We start from the raw sequence: 16673 nt of genomic DNA, 5'->3' as shown, positions 1-16673 counted from the left end.
CAGTGCCAGTTCAAAGCAATATTGAGCATGGTCCTCTGGAGCCCAGCGCTGTTCCTTTAGCATCTACCGCGGTGTACAGTACAGGAAACAATGTACCGCACCGAACTGCTGCATTGCTTTGTCACTCTACTGCCCCGAGGAAACAGACTTCTGCTGGGGGTGTTTCTGAATTTCAGACACCCCCCACCGCAAACAGTTATCACCATGATAACAATTTACAGGGAGGACAAATTACCGGGAGCTCCCAACACCTGGAGCTGTGCAATCCCCAATACACTTCAATGAAATATCAACCGCGGCAGAGAATGCGCATGCCCAAGGCAGAATAGGGATGCTAAGAGACAGAACTGTAATACGACTACGACTACTACTACTACTACTACTAATAATAATAATAATAATAATAATAATAATAATAACGTAATTAAGCTTAACATTGATAACAGATACATCAGGTGATGGTCACGAAAAGCCTAATTAATAAGTCAATAAAAACTTGCTAGTGTTGTAAGCTGTTCAATAAAAAAAAAGGAAGAACAGCTCAGAAGTAATAGCTCAGGTCCATCGAGTGTATCTTTACTCGTGCCCACAGCTTAAGAAAGATGAAGGAGCACGCGTGTGCGTGTGCGTGTGCGTGTGCGTGTACAGTATGCGTGTGCGTGTGCGTGTACAGTATGCGTGTACAGTATGCTGCATCACAGCTGAGAGGAATTCCAGATGCCTTTCCTAGTTTATAGCGTGTGTTAGGGCGTCCTCTAGCGGATATTTTCTGAATAAATCATACCAGGCATCTCTTTCCATTCTCTACTGATTTCCACTGCTGTGATTGCTGTACACGCAGCGGGCCTTACAGTACCACACCAGTAGAGCAAATGCATCCCCACTATGAAAGCCTGTTGCTGATATTTCTTGGCTCCTGTAAGTTTTCACGTACTCCCAAATTTATTCTCCAAAATTCATATGCCTGTGAGGCTTACTGTACTAAAAACATATCTAATTCTGCACATGCATCCAGCACGTAACGCATCAGACATTTTTTTTTTTAAACCATTCCCCAAAATAATTCAGGGAACGTTTGCAAACTCGAACCGAGCCTGTGAATTCAGTTATTTAGTGCTGGAAAAAGCGACACCCCGGCGTGTTCGTGACTTGGCCTAAAAAAGGGATTGTATTGGCGTGTTTTTTTTTTTTTTTTTTTTTATATTTCTATTTCGCGTATGTCTCATAAATAACGGATTGGAGTTTGATAACAGTCGTTGCTGTCCTGGGTGAGTATTTGGGGGTGAATGAGCGGCCCCTCCGAGCGGGTCGCCCCTTTGTATGTGACGGAGGAAACCCTGTGCAGCGCAGTCCGCCATCTTGGAGAGGCAGACACTTCCAGTACCAGGATAGCCCGCAGATCCCCTGAAAGAGCCGAAATAAAGCTGAAATACCCGCACAATAACGGTAAGAAAACCCCCAACAACCGCCTATAACGACGTCTTACACCTCCGACTGCGGCACCGGCCCGGTGCAAAGGCTCACGGACCCGGAGAAAATGTAAATATTAAGCTAAACGTGGGAGAAAATTGTCCATTGTCGAGGGGAGAGGAAAGCTGGAAGGAGGAGGGCTGACAACACCCATGTATGCAAACAGAGCCGAGGCCGAAATAATCATATTGCTGACAGGTATTAGTGGCATTGCTGTGGTGCCCGGTGCATTGCAAAGGCGATTTATTAAATCGTGTGTGTTTTTTTTTTCGGAGCTGTAATTGCTCGGCGCTTTGCTCGGATCCTTGTTATCCGGAAGAGGTTTTGTTTTGTCGTGTAAATTTAAAACCCGGTCGGGATGCCTTTGGTATTTAACAAGGAAATCGGGGTTCAGTTCAAACAGCGTAACCTTATGTTTGGGGGACGAGTTACATTGAAACGATATGCAGAGTCTGGTTTTATTTACAATGTTTTGTCCGTTGGTATTAACGACTGGGATACCGTGTAGCAAGGGACTAGGCCTTGCCCTACCAGACAACAGCAAAAACCACTGCTAGCGCGTTTTAAACCGCAGTCTTATTGCTGTATCGTTTCAGCAGTGTAAACAGGGCAGTATATTGCATTCAGATTCGTACTGCTAAGTGTTGCTTTTGCTAACGGAAGAATGTAATCGCTCGGTTTTGTTTTTGACCTCTCATTCGTGCACGGTGGATCCTTTTTTTGTACTCGTATATACTCTATACTAGGTGGTAATAAATCAAATAAAAATCTATGTGTTTTTTAGGGTTGTATTTGAAGATCACTGCCCTTATTTCTAGCCTTCGTACCAGTAACACACAGTGAAGCTTTAGATTATCCGTGCCTGGCTATTTGGGATGCATACCGGTTATTTGACAAAGGGGTTTAGAAAAAGTGCGACCAATTAAGAATAAAATATACACATCAAAGTTTAAAAAGGCTGACCAAAGTCATACCCGGGGTGTGGGTCAGTTTTTAACGTGTCAGCAAGGTTCGTGTCACGATGACATGCCTGGTATTGTTGCTCCGGTACTAGGCCTGGCTGTGTGTCATTCTCTGCTGAATGGTGTCAGCACGACAAAAAGACAACAGCGTCCTTTGAAACGTGACTTGTAATATACTGGTTATATTATCTGTTAGTTCAAACGTTTTAAAATGTTTTCAGATGGATTGTACAGTACATATTTTTCACATTTAATGTAGGGGATTTTTCAAGTTGTCCGTGTAGGGCAAAGTGCATCTGACGTTTCAGCTGTGCAGCCCTCTAAAATATCTGTAAATTAAATAGCTTGGTAATTTTTTATATTTTTTGTGTCTTGTGTCAGTTTTTTAGTTTGCTTTTGTGTCTGTCAGTTTGCACACACACGATGTCTTTTGCAAAGGCAGTGTGAAATACCACTTGTGAAATGTGACAATAATTTAGGTCGAGATTTTCAGCAAGTATTGCAATGATACAGTAGTACAGAATATTAAGACAAATGGTCACAGCATAATTAAGGTAAATCCAGTGTGAAGTGTTTTAGATAACTAAGAAGGGCTGGTATTGATTCATTTTTATCAGCGACTTTTTTTCTGGGTAATTGAGATAGTGTAGGAGGATGAACTGTAATTAATCAAATTAAGGTTCCCCCTTTCCACTGTGTGGCTTCCTGTCCGTACAGGCTGTGTGTCTGTCAAAGTGACCTATTTACATTTATCTGATGGGTATACTCACTGGAACCAAGGCAGCCTTTGATGGATCAGCTGTCTTGTCATGAATGGTGTTATGCATGCCAATATTTGTCTTGCTAATCAAAAATGCCTTTCGTATTGGTATTGCAGCTGCTGATACTCACTGCATCTGTGTCAGTCACTTTTTGGTCGTTTCTTGCTTAACAATGGCTGTGGTGGACGAGAAGTTGATCTAGAATTAGAGAGAGTTTCTTTTGATAGTCTTGCAAGTGTTAGACAAAGACTGAGGGAACAAGCCCATAGTTACAAGCCAAGAAATGCAATTAAACATCCAGTAAACGCTGGAAGCATCAAAGTGTATTACAGTTGCACTGCAAAACACGATGAATTAATATTTCTTGCACGTTCAGTTTTAAAAAAAAAATCTTATGTGCGTATGTGTATCAATCCTATGATGCTTGATTTCTGACTCGCCCAGTAAACTGTTAGTTGATTGAAATTAAAACGACGGTGTACTGTGCATCTTTGAGGTGAAGAGGTACAACACAGAAACAGAATCATGAACTAATCCCTTAACTTAGAGGAAACACGCCTGCATCTGGGAAGTTACATATCACATGACTCGTGTGCAGCCAGGATATGAGATCATCTGTACACATGAAAAAGGATAATAGGATCTTTCACTCGCTCATAGATCACCATAAAGGGATACTGAAAGCAATTCGACCGTAGATTGACTGCAGTTAATGTACTTATTGGGGTAAGGCAATATAATCAACTTGGAACTGGGAATGTATCAATTTCACAACTTGTGTTGGATTGTCCTTGTTTGAGTTGGTATTTTGTAAAGTAAATGCCTCTGATGTCTTAAGAAAGATGAGATTACAGGTAAGAAAGCGATCTCTTGGTTTTCTCTAATTCTATTTCCTAGTGTAACGCTTAGTGGCAATCGCGTGCCGGCTGTATCACACTTGACTGTGGGCCATAGCCATAACCTTAAAAACCTCAAGTTCTTAGTCTTGAATTTTAATTGTGTATAAATGTCTTTGTTTAATTTTGTTGTTTGCCGCTTTACTTAGCATTTACCATTTCTGCCTCAACAGACAGCTTCTTTTTTCCTGCTGCTGACCTTCAGCTTCTATTCTGCATGCCAGATTAGAATCTGTAGCTGCTGTTTAAGATGCTGACCTATTGGCTTTATGGAAAATGCAAGTTATTGAAAGTGGACTGTAGGTTTCTTTGTATGTGAGATTAGAGAGGTTTAGCCCCTCTACTGGTTTTGCTCATGAGTAATCCAAGAGTAAAAACCAATGTGCTTGCTTGTCAATCTCTGAAGGGTAATTCCTGTCTATGTGGTGATACTTCAGTTGAAGTTGTTTATTTATTTATTGTTTATTTGCAACAGACACAATTGTCTAATTGTAAAACAAGTATTGCACTACAGAATGTGCTAGCCCCTCTCAGGAACTTGGCACTGTGAAAAGTGCCCTCAGTTTTTGGCTAAGAGATCCTTTTGATATCTAGACAGATCCCTATAAAACACTTTAATTCTCACTGCCAGGATAGAATTTTATACATTCTGCAAACATACTGACAAGTTCCATTTGAAATCCTTGCCTACAGCCATTATTTGTTTAGCCTCCACCTGCCAAATTAAACATGCGCATCTTAGCTCTTGCTGTTCTTGGAGAGTGTGTGCTTTGCGTTTCTAGCCTTCAGGCTGTGCTCAAAGACCAATAAACAGTAAAGTCTGTACGCCGCATTTAGCATTACTGTTGCATGAAAGGTAAAGTAATGTACCTGTCTGGTACATATTAACAATCGTGTGTACAGCAACATCTAAAGTATTATCACTTGATGGGTTAATTTCAATGCTGGCTCCTTACCCCTTTCTAAATAATCTTTCATTTTTCTCCACGGTTTCTTAAAGATCCTCGTTTGAAGCTTTACACGCTTATCAGTTTTCCATCTTGTATTTCTTGTGTGTGTGTGCTCGCAAACACACACACACACACACACACACACACACACACAAACGCTTGCCCCATAAACTAAAGCATGCTCTTTTTAAGCACTTGGGGCTGGAACAGAGGCAATGTGGCTGATTTCCTTTGCATTGGTTTCTGACAGTAAAACTCTGATCCAAATTACAGATAACAATACTGCTAAACAGTTTCTTTTTTTTATTCTCTCTCTTCATGCTTTGCCCTGAATCCATGTCTTCCTCCCCCGGCTGGATGAATTCCGACAGCTGTAAGGATTGAAATCAGGGTGCTTTCACTTGACAATATGGTGATTCATACGTTGTTGGCAGGGAGAGAATGGGAGTCGGTGAACAGTGAACATGTAAGCCTGAACTGAACGCCCGCACCAAACCATCTAGCTGAAACTGGTTTGATTATCTGCAGGCGTGCATTGTCGTATCAGTGGACCTTCCAATATCCTGTTAAAAGAGCAGTTCTCATAGAATATATATATATATATATATATATATATAATATATATATATATATATATATATATATACACATACACACACACTAGATCAGCAATGCCTGCCTCCACTGCTGGCCAAGTGTAGAAGTTCAGACATTCAGGGGTGTTCTGTTAAAAACATTTAATATTCCGACCGCCTGGCAAATTGTAATATATTCACTGTCGTAGCATTCCATGTTCTCAGGGATGTTAGACGTGTTCTGTATTTAGGGTTTAGGCTAAAGGGTCAATGACAAAGAGCCTTCAACAAGACTCTGTTTCTTTAGTGCTTCTGTCCTTCACTGCAAGAAGTCAGTCACTGGGTAATTTCACTGAATGCTTTGTCTGCAGCTTTATGTAACGCGGTAACATTAATAAAGAAAGGGTTCCTTAAGATCGATACACATATGCACGGCAGACGCTGCAGTACCTGTTCTATACGCATGACCACAGTCTCTCAGATACAGCTGTAAAGGTAGATCAGTTCAGAATACTTTGTGATAAGAGGTATTGTGTTCTGGGTGGAGTGTGTTTTTCCTCCTGGTGTTTCCCGTTTGGGCACTTATTGTTTGTGAACAGTGCAGATTGTTGACTCCTTTATGAGCCAGTTGCAGACAGGTATTTTGAATAGTGTGTCCCAGCTTTTGGCTTGCATTCAGGGAGTTGTGGAGTCAGGGTTTGCATTCAGGGGGTCGTAGAGTCAGTCAGGTTTGCATTCGCTCAGCTGTCGTGTTTGTTTTGTGTTTTTTTTCAAATTATAAACCCAGGGCTGGCTTTTCTGTCCAGTGCTTTGCAATCAAAACGAAGACATAGAAACACGATCGCATTGAAACGTTTTCACCGTATGGATCGTCCATCCATCAGTAACGAATGCTTTTCTCAAAATCTGAACCAAATGGCAACTTGGCATGCTGTTGAAACGTTTGGTCTCCTTTTATTCGGGTTTATTCAAGTTGAAGTGCTCCGTTTTTGTTCTGCTATTTTAACAGTAATGATTTAACAAAAGCTTTTGTATTGTAATAGAATATGAAAGTAAGCTGTGACGAGCTCTCACATCTCTTCTTTTGATGTCTGTTGTTCACCCCCAAGGTGTAATACTCGGCATGGAAGTTTTTTTCAGTGCCTGGTTCCTCAAAGCGAGCCTTTCTTGAGCATAATTCGCACGGGACTAAAACTCAGCTGTCCTCAGAGTTCGTCAAGGAAGACGTCTAGTTCAGCTCCCAGACGTGGGTTCATTTTTCTTTAAGAAAAGGTGCTTTTGTGCATGGTTTGTAAACGGTGAACCAGGTGTAAATAACTAATTTCGTTGTACTGTCTTTTCCTCAGGCTGGAATAACCATTTCATACTCTTGAGTTATGTGTATTTCCACACATGCCTTCAAATGCATGTTCAAAGCATCCAACTCGCCAATTACAGTTTGTGTTTTCCCCCCATCCCCAGTTTGGTTTTTCCGAATCGTTGCGTTTTACTGAACTGTAGAATCTCGGGACAGATCGTACCAGTTTTAAGATTAATGTTGTGATGTGTTGTAAAGCGTGGTGTTGCTTTGAGGCGAATACCCCGGAAATGCTGCCTCAGTTGTGACAGTCCTGCAAGCACCTGTTTGTGCGGATTTTCAGTCCTGTGTGAATCGGGCTTCGGTCTGCTTTCCTTTGTGAAACACACTTGTATAGTATTCTGTGCTTGGTTTCTTTCAGCGCCAGAATGGCCACCGCCCCTTACAACTACTCCTATATCTTCAAATACATCATTATTGGTAAGTGTGGGACGTGGCTCCTCGCCAGTTACATTTCTCTCTCTTTATTTCTTTTAAAAGCTACTGTATTGGGATTATGTTAATATACATTTGCAAAGCGTTTGACATTTTAAAATCTGTGTAAAAAACAGGTCTCTGTAGATATATAGTATCTTTTTTAAACATAATACTTTTAGGAACAGCTGTAGACCAAAATTTGGAAAACCGATACAAAAATGAGTACAAGGTCTTTCTTTTTCGTATATACATTTGCTCCTAAAACCACTTCTGTAATTTATTTTTTGCAGGGGACATGGGAGTAGGGAAATCATGTTTGCTTCATCAGTTCACAGAAAAGAAATGTAAGTATGTGGACCCTACACCTATCGGTATGGTTTTTCAAGTGTGTAAAGACATCCACACGAGTCAGAAGAATGCCTCCCTGTTTTAGTTATCGCGACCGGAATTCAACAGAAAATATGTGCAGCCCTCATTTCAGTGTTAGGAGAAGGGATATGAATGAAGGGAACATTTAGTGCACCTCCGGCTGAAATGAAACGCCCACAAAGCCGTTCCCGATTTAAAAGTGGGACTCTGGAGTTGAATTTTATGCGGCAATGTGGAGCCCAGTACTACCTCGTGTTTTTCATGTGGTGTCGCAGTTATGGCTGACTGCCCTCACACAATCGGTGTGGAGTTCGGGACGAGGATAATCGAAGTCAGTGGTCAGAAGATCAAGCTGCAGATCTGGGACACGGCAGGACAGGAGCGATTCAGAGCCGTCACACGGAGCTACTACAGGGGAGCTGCCGGCGCGCTAATGGTTTACGACATCACCAGGTGAGACGCGGGCCACCTCTGGAAAACGTGAAACCTTTTAAACCTGCGTTTTAAAACCATGCTACCTTTTAGATCCTGTTCAGAGAGGCGAAGTTGACATGTTAATACAGAACAGCTGGACGATCACGAGTTCAATTAGAAATTATTTAGATTGATTTTGTATGTTTTTTAAATGCTTCCAGTGACAGTGCAGTGACACCCTTATAGCTGTATATGACTGTTTGCTCCTGTCTAGAGGACCGTGTTGTCTGCACCAGTGACTGCTACCTCTTTACAGAGCTTTAAACCCTGAGTACAGCATGTGGTAGGAGGCTGTGTTTACACACTGTCAGAAATGCAAAGCATCTTCATGAGCGGAAACCTGTCACACCAGTCTCTGTTATAACTGGAGCAGAGTGATCTTGGTACTGGGGTGTGATGGTGGCAGGTATTTGTATTCAACAATGCTTTTAACTTTTTAAAAATTTTATTTTAGGAGAAGCACGTACAACCATCTCAGTAGCTGGCTGACAGACGCAAGAAACCTCACCAACCCCAATACTGTAAGTGAACAGACTGGTTGGATAGTGTGTGTCTAACGCCTTTGTCGTTGTGCTCAATCCCTATCAGATGATGCACTGCAGTCTTTTGTATCCTCCACCTGTAATTGCCATTGCTACCACCTAGGGTCTGAGTGTTACACCACTGGGATGCTTCTAGTTTCATAGCTAGGTGTTGCTGGCAGTGTCTGTTTTAACTTCTTGCAGTGACTGCCTGTTGCAATGTTCTAACCACTGCGATCTTTTCCTCAGTCCTGAGCTGCAACCTCGATGCTGCTCCAGCCACAAAGCTGCTTTACCTAACAGACTCCCTATTCTTGGGAGTAACCAGTCGCTGGGCTGCACTGCCTCCTGAGTGGCTTTTCTGCTTCTTAAGTACTGGTTTACCTCCCATTTTTTTTAATTCGACCTTTTGGCAACACTATCTTCAAGTCCTCAGCTCTGTGACAGATCCTCTGATCTTCTGTAAAGAGGAAATATCAGTGAACTCTGTGCCTACTTTTTCTAGGGAGCATTCCAGGGACCAGTGTTGGAAAGGTAACAGACGTGCATAATTTCCCCCCATAGAAACACAACTTTAAACACACACATCCCTGTTTGCTGCTATCCACTGCTGGTCTCTTGACCGATAAAAAAGTCTTAGCGGTTGCTTCGGAGCAACCCTTTCTGTTAACTGTGATGCCAATACAGCAGAGCTGCACCTTTCTGTGATGCTGTAGTCCCACTACTAAAGCACAACCAGGTGCTGTGTGCAAGAGTGTGAGCACTGCTAAATATTAGCCTGCGTTTTTCCTTTTCAGCTCTTCAGGGACCACAAAACTCAGCATAACTCGATATCCCATTGAAATGAATTGTGCAGTGTATTGGTGTGTTAGGAAACCACAGACTGGCTGAGTGGGAAGTGAAACACACTGCAGTTGATTTTTTCTTTTATAAAGAGGGGGGTTATTCAGACAGTTTGGCATGGAGGTTATTGTGCAAGGGTGCTTGCGCTGTACATCACAATCCATTAATGTGGCCGAAGTCTTAACTCGGGTCTTTATTTCGACAGGTGATAATTCTTATAGGAAATAAGGCAGATCTGGAGGCTCAGAGAGACGTCACGTACGAGGAAGCCAAGCAGTTTGCAGAAGAGAATGGTGGGACTAGGGTTTCATCATTTTTAGATTAATGGTTTTGTAACCAAATTTGTTTTGACCTAATTTACTCATTTGTACCCCATGTCCATGTTGGTATTTGTTTTTAACCCGTCCTGTTAGAATAGTTTGTATTGTACCCCCAGAGATACTTTGTTTTTGTTCACATAAACACAAGTCTAGTCTCTCCTATTTTAATATTTCATAGGCTGCAAGCATGGCTAATGTGACATTAACACATGCGTCTTACTTCACAGGTCTGTTATTCCTCGAAGCAAGTGCGAAAACGTGAGTAATGCTTTACCTGCTTGTTTAAATAAACTGCAGAGGAAAGTTATTTTATTTAAATATCAAACACCAAATGTTTTTTGGTGACTACCATTGAATTACACACAGAGGTGGTAAGGTGAGATTCATTCACACGCTCCGATCGTTTTTTTTTTTTTTCCAAGGAAACGTCAAGATAGCATTTAACCGTTGCTTAGCCGTGTCTTTGCTCTCTGTCTCTAGAGGCGAGAACGTTGAAGATGCATTCCTGGAGGCAGCGAAGAAGATCTTCCAAAACATTCAGGACGGCAGCCTGGACCTAAACGCAGCCGAGTCTGGGGTACAGCACAAGCCCTCTGCTCCCCAGGGAGGCCGGCTAACAAGCGAACCACAGCCCCAAAGGGAAGGGTGTGGCTGCTAGTGACATCCGCAGTGGGGAAGACCCAGCCACGTTCACCTCACTTCTCCACAAGTGTGTGTGTGTGTGTGTGTGTGGGAGGATGGAGGGGGGAGGCTGTTAACTCCTCCTACTTGCCTCCCTCTTTCGCTCTCCCTCTCCTACCTTACCTTGTCGTCGTCGTCGTCGTCCCCCCCCTCGCCACCATACCAACCCCATTTGATAGTCTGTTATGTCTGGGATTTAAAATTTAAATAAAAAAATGATGTATGGAAAAAAAATATTCAAGGTTAAAACTCACCACCGAGACGCCGGTACCATGAAACCAAAAGAATTAAGCATCTCTTTCCATGTATTTATTTTTTAAGTCATTGGGTTACTCCATAAAGTATAAATGACATCAAACAGCAATGTAGGTCCAGTGCAGCAGCAGCAGCCTCTCCTGCATGGTATTTACTTTTGTGTAGTAGTCCGAAATGTCCTGATCAAATGGGTTTTTTTTTTATGAATGATTCACGTTATTGTGCACCTCCGTGACCTTTTTCTTTTTGATTTTGCACCTTAATGTCCTCGTGGTGGTTCCAGTTCAGTGATTAATGCAGTGGTTTGCCTAAACAATGGTGGATCCCTTCACCTCTTCTCTTGCCTAAGAGGTGGGGGCCAGGTTTTGTACCAAGTTTACTGTGTTACTGTACACAGTCTAACCAAGAGTACAAAGCAGGGAATTGGCTCCAGCCTTTAGCCAGCTGCCCTGCTTATTGTTTTGTTTTATTCGTGTGTGTGACACGCGGCACACACGCAGGAGGAGTCCCGGGGGTATTTAATTCAGGGAAAGGAAGGGGACCCCAATATCGGGATTCCAGGCAGACCCTACATATACAGAGTTACGTTCTGTAATGCATTATTTATCAGACAAAACAAAAAAATCCAAAACTATAGAGGGAGTAAAAATAATTAAATAGGACAGTCAGAGCGGTTCTTGAAAGGGGAAGTGGAGAGTAGCCCGGGGTCTGCAGCGACCTGTCCAGACACGCACACAATTTCAAGTTTGCATCTTCATTTAAAGCCCAGTGATATATCTGATTTTCTGTTTTTGTTGCTTTTATTATATTTTTTTCCTCCCCTGCTAATCCATGCATGTCCTTTGTTTAAAAAAATAAATATATATATATATATATATATATATATATATATATATATATATATATATATATATATATATATATATATATTACCCTGCATCTTAGTCCTAGAAATAGCCCTGCAGGATGCCAGATTGAAAAGCTGGAATATGTGGTGTTGTGTTTGCTGTGGGGTTTAGAGGCAACGGGTTGATGCAAACCAAGGGTTAGGGTTCAAACCACAATCCCCCCCAGTCAGATGAACAACCCCATAGACAGACAACACCTTGGACAGGTTCGAGTGCACATGCTGGAAGCACTTTCGATTCACACGTGGAGTTGTTTTTGATGCCTGTGTTTATGCAGCACTGTTTGGGCTAGCCACCAAGATGGATCGCTGCTTGTCCTGTATTTCCAGCTTGTATTGCACTTATTAGCGACCTCTGGTGGCTAGATTTAGAAATTACAGTTCAGTGATGATAAAGTCAAGAAAATGAGGACAAGTAGTATTCATGTGCTCTCCATTCCTGTATACAGATACAGCTATTGGTTATCTGTATTCTGTTACCGATCAGCTGTAACTAAAATCACAGTTGTGTTGATACTTTAGAAAATACCCGTTAAATTAATGATTTTTTTTTTTGTCCCAGTCTTAACCTGAAAAAGCAAAAAGGAAAAAAAACCAAACTTGTGTTTTTGTGTTTTTTTTCTTCTGCACTTTTCTTTCAACTGCAGCCCCATTCCTGGCCTGTTTTATGTATTTCCACATGTTTAGAAAATGTGTATACATTATGAAGGAGCTGTGCTGTAACATATAAATGCATAATGTGTGTGTATGATTTTAACGAAGACAAATTGATTTTAAAAGAAAAACACATGATGCCACTTTCTTTGTACAGTATGACCTCTCTTTAAAACTGTCATGTTACCCCTTGTAGCACAGAAATAGATGTGATCACAAATAATAAAAAGAAACGACAAACGAAACCCAACTTTTTACAACTGAATTGAGATTTACTTTGAACACTAGTTGCATTTTCCTGTATAATGTGGCTGTTTCTGCTGTGTTCTATCATTGCACTGTGGTCTGAGCAGCTCTGCTGTGTGTATTAATCCCTGCTCTCGTGCAGTCGCTCGTGAGAACTTTGTTTTGGGTTTTGTGGCGGGCTGTATTTTCTCACTTCACTGTTGTATAAACGCCAAAGAGGCTTGACTAAAATACTGGCCTGGAATACCTTTGCACAGAAAACCTGCTTTTACTATACGCTAGAAATATGTTAGGGTGAATTAGATTATTTTAAAACTGATTTAGTGAATGAATAAATTAACACATGTATTCTAGTGGGTTGGGAGAGGAAGATGGTGGTGGTGGTGGGAGACTGTACTATGTTAACTGTGTAGAATATAACACTGCAATGGTTTATTAAGATTTTTAAAGCGAGAGTGATCATGCTCAACATGGGGCTTCTGAAGTTTTCAGGAGTTATGAACCCTGCCTGGTCTTTTGGAGAAGGGGGTTGTGTTGTATATATGGTACATTCATCCAGAGGCTGAGATGGAACCAATACTGAAAGGTTTAAGAAAGGAAGGTGGCTACATTTCACCGCTGCTTTAAACTATTGCAAGGTGCAACGTCAGGCTTTTTATTAAACATGCAGTTTAACCTACAAGGACTGGCATTTTCAGAAAGCGTGTGCTGCAAAGATTGAACCCGAAGGCTTGTTTGCTTTGAGGCAGCTTTGTTTGGTAGCAGCAGCATTTCAAAGATGTCGATGGTTAGCAAATTACAGATTTTAAAAGGATGTCGTGAATTTCAAGATGGTCTCAAAGGATCGTAGGCTCATGTGTTTAGTTGTTTGGTTACATGCTTTGCACTCCTTGCTTTTAAGCCAGGGCACTTTTGGGCCTGCATTTAGTGCACAAGTACAATCTGCAAAGTGACCTCTCCAAATGACATAATTAACTGTATTCCTACCCAAGCGACCATAACTAACTGTATGTGCTTAGTGCTGCTGGAGGTTGGTTTCTGAGTCGCTTGGAGACAATTACTGGGCGGGTCTGTTTTGGATAATTTTTATTTTCTTGATGGGTGCCCTTTTGTTCGTGGTAGCTGCTTTCTGTGCTGCCAGTCACAGACTGTGCTCTGCAAATGGTTCTATTTTTTTATTTTATTTGGGGTGGGCAGTTTGTGCTGTCCTTGACAGGCTGAATGGAGATAGTCACTCTCTCAAGCGCTGTGTTAAATCTGTGCCATTTCTCATGATGCACCAGCTTTTAATGTGCAGCCTGCTCTGTACGTGTATAGATTAACTTCCCAGCTACTGAATCTGACGAGACCGCCATAATACCAAACAGGGAGGATGCTGGGTTGTGCTTCGAAGAAAATAATATGACAGCGTTTTAAATTTAAAAAAAGAAGTCCCCCCCCCACTGGAGCTAGACAGATTAAATAAAAATAGTATGTATGTATGCTTGAATGGCTGTTTAATTAATTCATTAATCAGTCATTCATTTTTTTGTGTGCCCTCTCCTCCCCTCCTCTATGTAGTTAGTTAAGAAATTTGGTGTCTGCGTTGAGGGTGGAAAGATCACATCACAACATGCGAGGAGGAGTAAGAGGTTAATGTGACATAGCAGAGGTCTTGGAGGGTGCTGTCCTTTTTTTCAGATTTATTTTTTAATGAGTGCAATTATTAATAAGCATTAAGTCTTGGTACTAATTTTTTCTCAGCTGTGTAGAATGTGTATTTGCTTCTCTGAATTGGAATCCGTTTTCACATACTGTGTTTTCAAATGAAGTGTCACCTTTTTCTTTATCATGGCTTTAGTAAACGCAGTGCTTGGTTTAAAAGGGGAGCCTTGCTTTTGCTCTTAAATCTGGGCACACTGCTGCTTGGCCCTGTAGAAATTAGTAAAAGCATGGGAGCTTGCGCTTAAAATAACAAAAGGCCTAAAAAGAACCACACAGATCATTTTGACACTAAGCTAAGCGAAAGCATTTTTGTTTAGTGTGGTACCAGGACACAGCATGTTATGTAAAGGCCAGAACTGGACTCTGTAGTTCATTAGGAACTTTCCCTCCCCTCTGTTTTGTTCTTAGTATTGTCTAGTCAAAGAATGTGCCCTTTTATTTAAGTAGATCTAAGTACGGTTAAACCAAACTTAATTACAGCTCTTGTATTGGGAGCATATATAAAATATATATTAAAGTATCACTTTTTAGTGATTTATTAAACAACCCCAACTTAGGGACCACAGCCTGCTAACACAAATATATAATATTTATATGAAATAGTCAGTTATAAGGCCAACTCAGAAGATGTTTGAAATTGGCTGAAGTCATTCAATGTTTGCTTGGTTTTCTGTTTATATCTTTTTTTCTATTTCTCATGTTTTTTTTTTTTTTTAAACTCTTAAACCGCTTACAATAGGTCTTGTTATTTATATCGGTGACAAACCATCTTTCTTCGGACTGCTGTACTTTTCATTTGGTGGAACAAAAATGCTATTAATCTGAATATTTGTAAATAAAGTACCTGTATCTAGATATATCTGTTGGTCTTTCATTTTCCAAGACCTGTTTTATACAGGGCTGTTCAAAAGCAGCTGCAGCCAGTGTCCTTATTGGGTATATCGGCCAGGTAATAAAATCAGCAACCGATGCATTCAGAAGAAAGTGTAGACTCCTGAAGGACTAGGCATGCGCATGTTACTGCACATGGTAACATATGCATTTAGAAAACTTCATAAAATATAAGGTGCAATGTAGTGGGACCTACCCTATGCAAAAAAGAAAGAAAAGGTAAGGTTTAATGTAATCCGTATTCAGCTTCAAAATGACCATTAACATTCAACTTAGCTCTGCCTCACTGCATCAGTACCTGGTGTGCCTCCTTGTTTATATGTCACTCACCCCACTTACCAAGAAGTTTACAGCTTTTCAGCGTGGTTGTTTTGTTTTCAACTTTTTGATATGATTTTTAACTCTTAATGGATGGGTCCATTAACCATTGGGTTCAGTAAAGATTAACTTGCAGAAATGGATGTTAAGCCTGAGTTGATGGTGATGTAGATCTATCATTTGTGACTTCTTTGTTACAAACTGCCCTTCAGAGTACCACATACTAACGTCAAGTATTACAATCAAAAAGCAACCTCTGCCAAAGTTAAAATGTTTTATTTAAGAGATGGCTGGCACATACATATATAAAAATAAAGATATCTTTGTACTGCAATAAAGTGCACCAGCAGTACAAACAGTTCAAATCATTTAAAAATATTTATTAATATATAAACCTGCATTAAAAACAATTTACAAATATAATTTGTACAACAACTACTTGAAGAAAAACCGCAGTGGTTGGTTGCATAGTGCAGCCTTTATGTAGCCCAATGACTGCAGAGAAATCATGCTTTGAATTCCAATACTTATTTTCTGAGCAGAGTCAGATGGCATAACAACAATGGGCCACTGACTAACTTCTCAGTGTGCAACATAAACTTGGAATCAACAGCATTTTTCTTTCTGCGTTTTCAAATTCAGGTCTTTGAATGTTTCTTTAATAAATGATCTGTATAGTTCGCAAGAGGCAACCCTCACAGGTAACCCCTGCACCACTGTGTGAGACGTTGGTGCGTCTGTTCAGCTATCCCTGGCACATCGAAGAACCTCAGGCCAGCTGCAGGTAAGGCTGCTGTGTTTGTAAGGAAGACGTGAAAGATTGAGGTAGCAGGGGGGTCTCTTCAGTTCACAGCTGGTCTGCCATGTAGGGAATTGTGTTTGGCAACACCAAAGGCTTTACTGGTTTTGAGTGACTATCACACCAGCTGTCTCCTAATTAAAAATGAGAAATTTGCATGTCAAGATACAACCAACATAAACAGTACACTTGTGTTGAATTTGAATTTAAATCTGAACCATATTTAATTTTAAATCGACGGCTCCCAAACCGCTCCGAAAAACCTTGAGCCAACAGATACAAAAACAATGGCCGTGTTTTACA

General features: G+C 40.9%; 2 protein-coding genes across 6 annotated transcripts in view; one reads left to right on the top strand and one right to left on the bottom strand.

Annotated features, from left to right (window-relative positions):
* Positions 1 to 1338: 1338 nt before the first annotated feature.
* On the top strand, positions 1339 to 14887 carry LOC121309713 (ras-related protein Rab-14). Of its 2 annotated transcripts, none has more exons than XM_041242829.1 (8): positions 1339 to 1446; positions 7333 to 7391; positions 7679 to 7732; positions 8033 to 8210; positions 8686 to 8752; positions 9801 to 9888; positions 10143 to 10173; positions 10396 to 14887. In XM_041242829.1, exons 2-8 carry the CDS (start codon positions 7340 to 7342, stop codon positions 10571 to 10573), a joined length of 648 nt encoding a protein of 215 aa, XP_041098763.1. In that variant the 5' UTR covers positions 1339 to 1446; positions 7333 to 7339; the 3' UTR covers positions 10574 to 14887. The 2 variants fall into 2 exon arrangements, with proteins under 2 accessions (XP_041098763.1, XP_041098764.1); XM_041242830.1 differs by lacking the exon at positions 1339 to 1446 and adding an exon at positions 1471 to 1539.
* The window catches only part of cntrl (centriolin), a 30119-nt gene continuing 25683 nt past the window's right edge, over positions 12238 to 16673 (bottom strand). For all 4 annotated transcript variants that reach the window (XM_041242820.1, XM_041242819.1, XM_041242822.1 and 1 more), the window contains one exon: positions 12238 to 16504. Coding sequence is in view for 1 of the 4 variants with exons in the window: in XM_041242822.1 (XP_041098756.1) it covers positions 16469 to 16504 (36 nt within the window). In the remaining 3 variants the exon portion in view is untranslated. The remainder of the gene's footprint in view (positions 16505 to 16673) is intronic.

The sequence above is a fragment of the Polyodon spathula genome, unplaced genomic scaffold, assembly GCF_017654505.1.
Source record: "Polyodon spathula isolate WHYD16114869_AA unplaced genomic scaffold, ASM1765450v1 scaffolds_1422, whole genome shotgun sequence".
NCBI classification, from domain to species: Eukaryota; Metazoa; Chordata; class Actinopteri; order Acipenseriformes; family Polyodontidae; genus Polyodon; species Polyodon spathula.
This window is presented reverse-complemented; position numbering and strand designations above follow the sequence as displayed.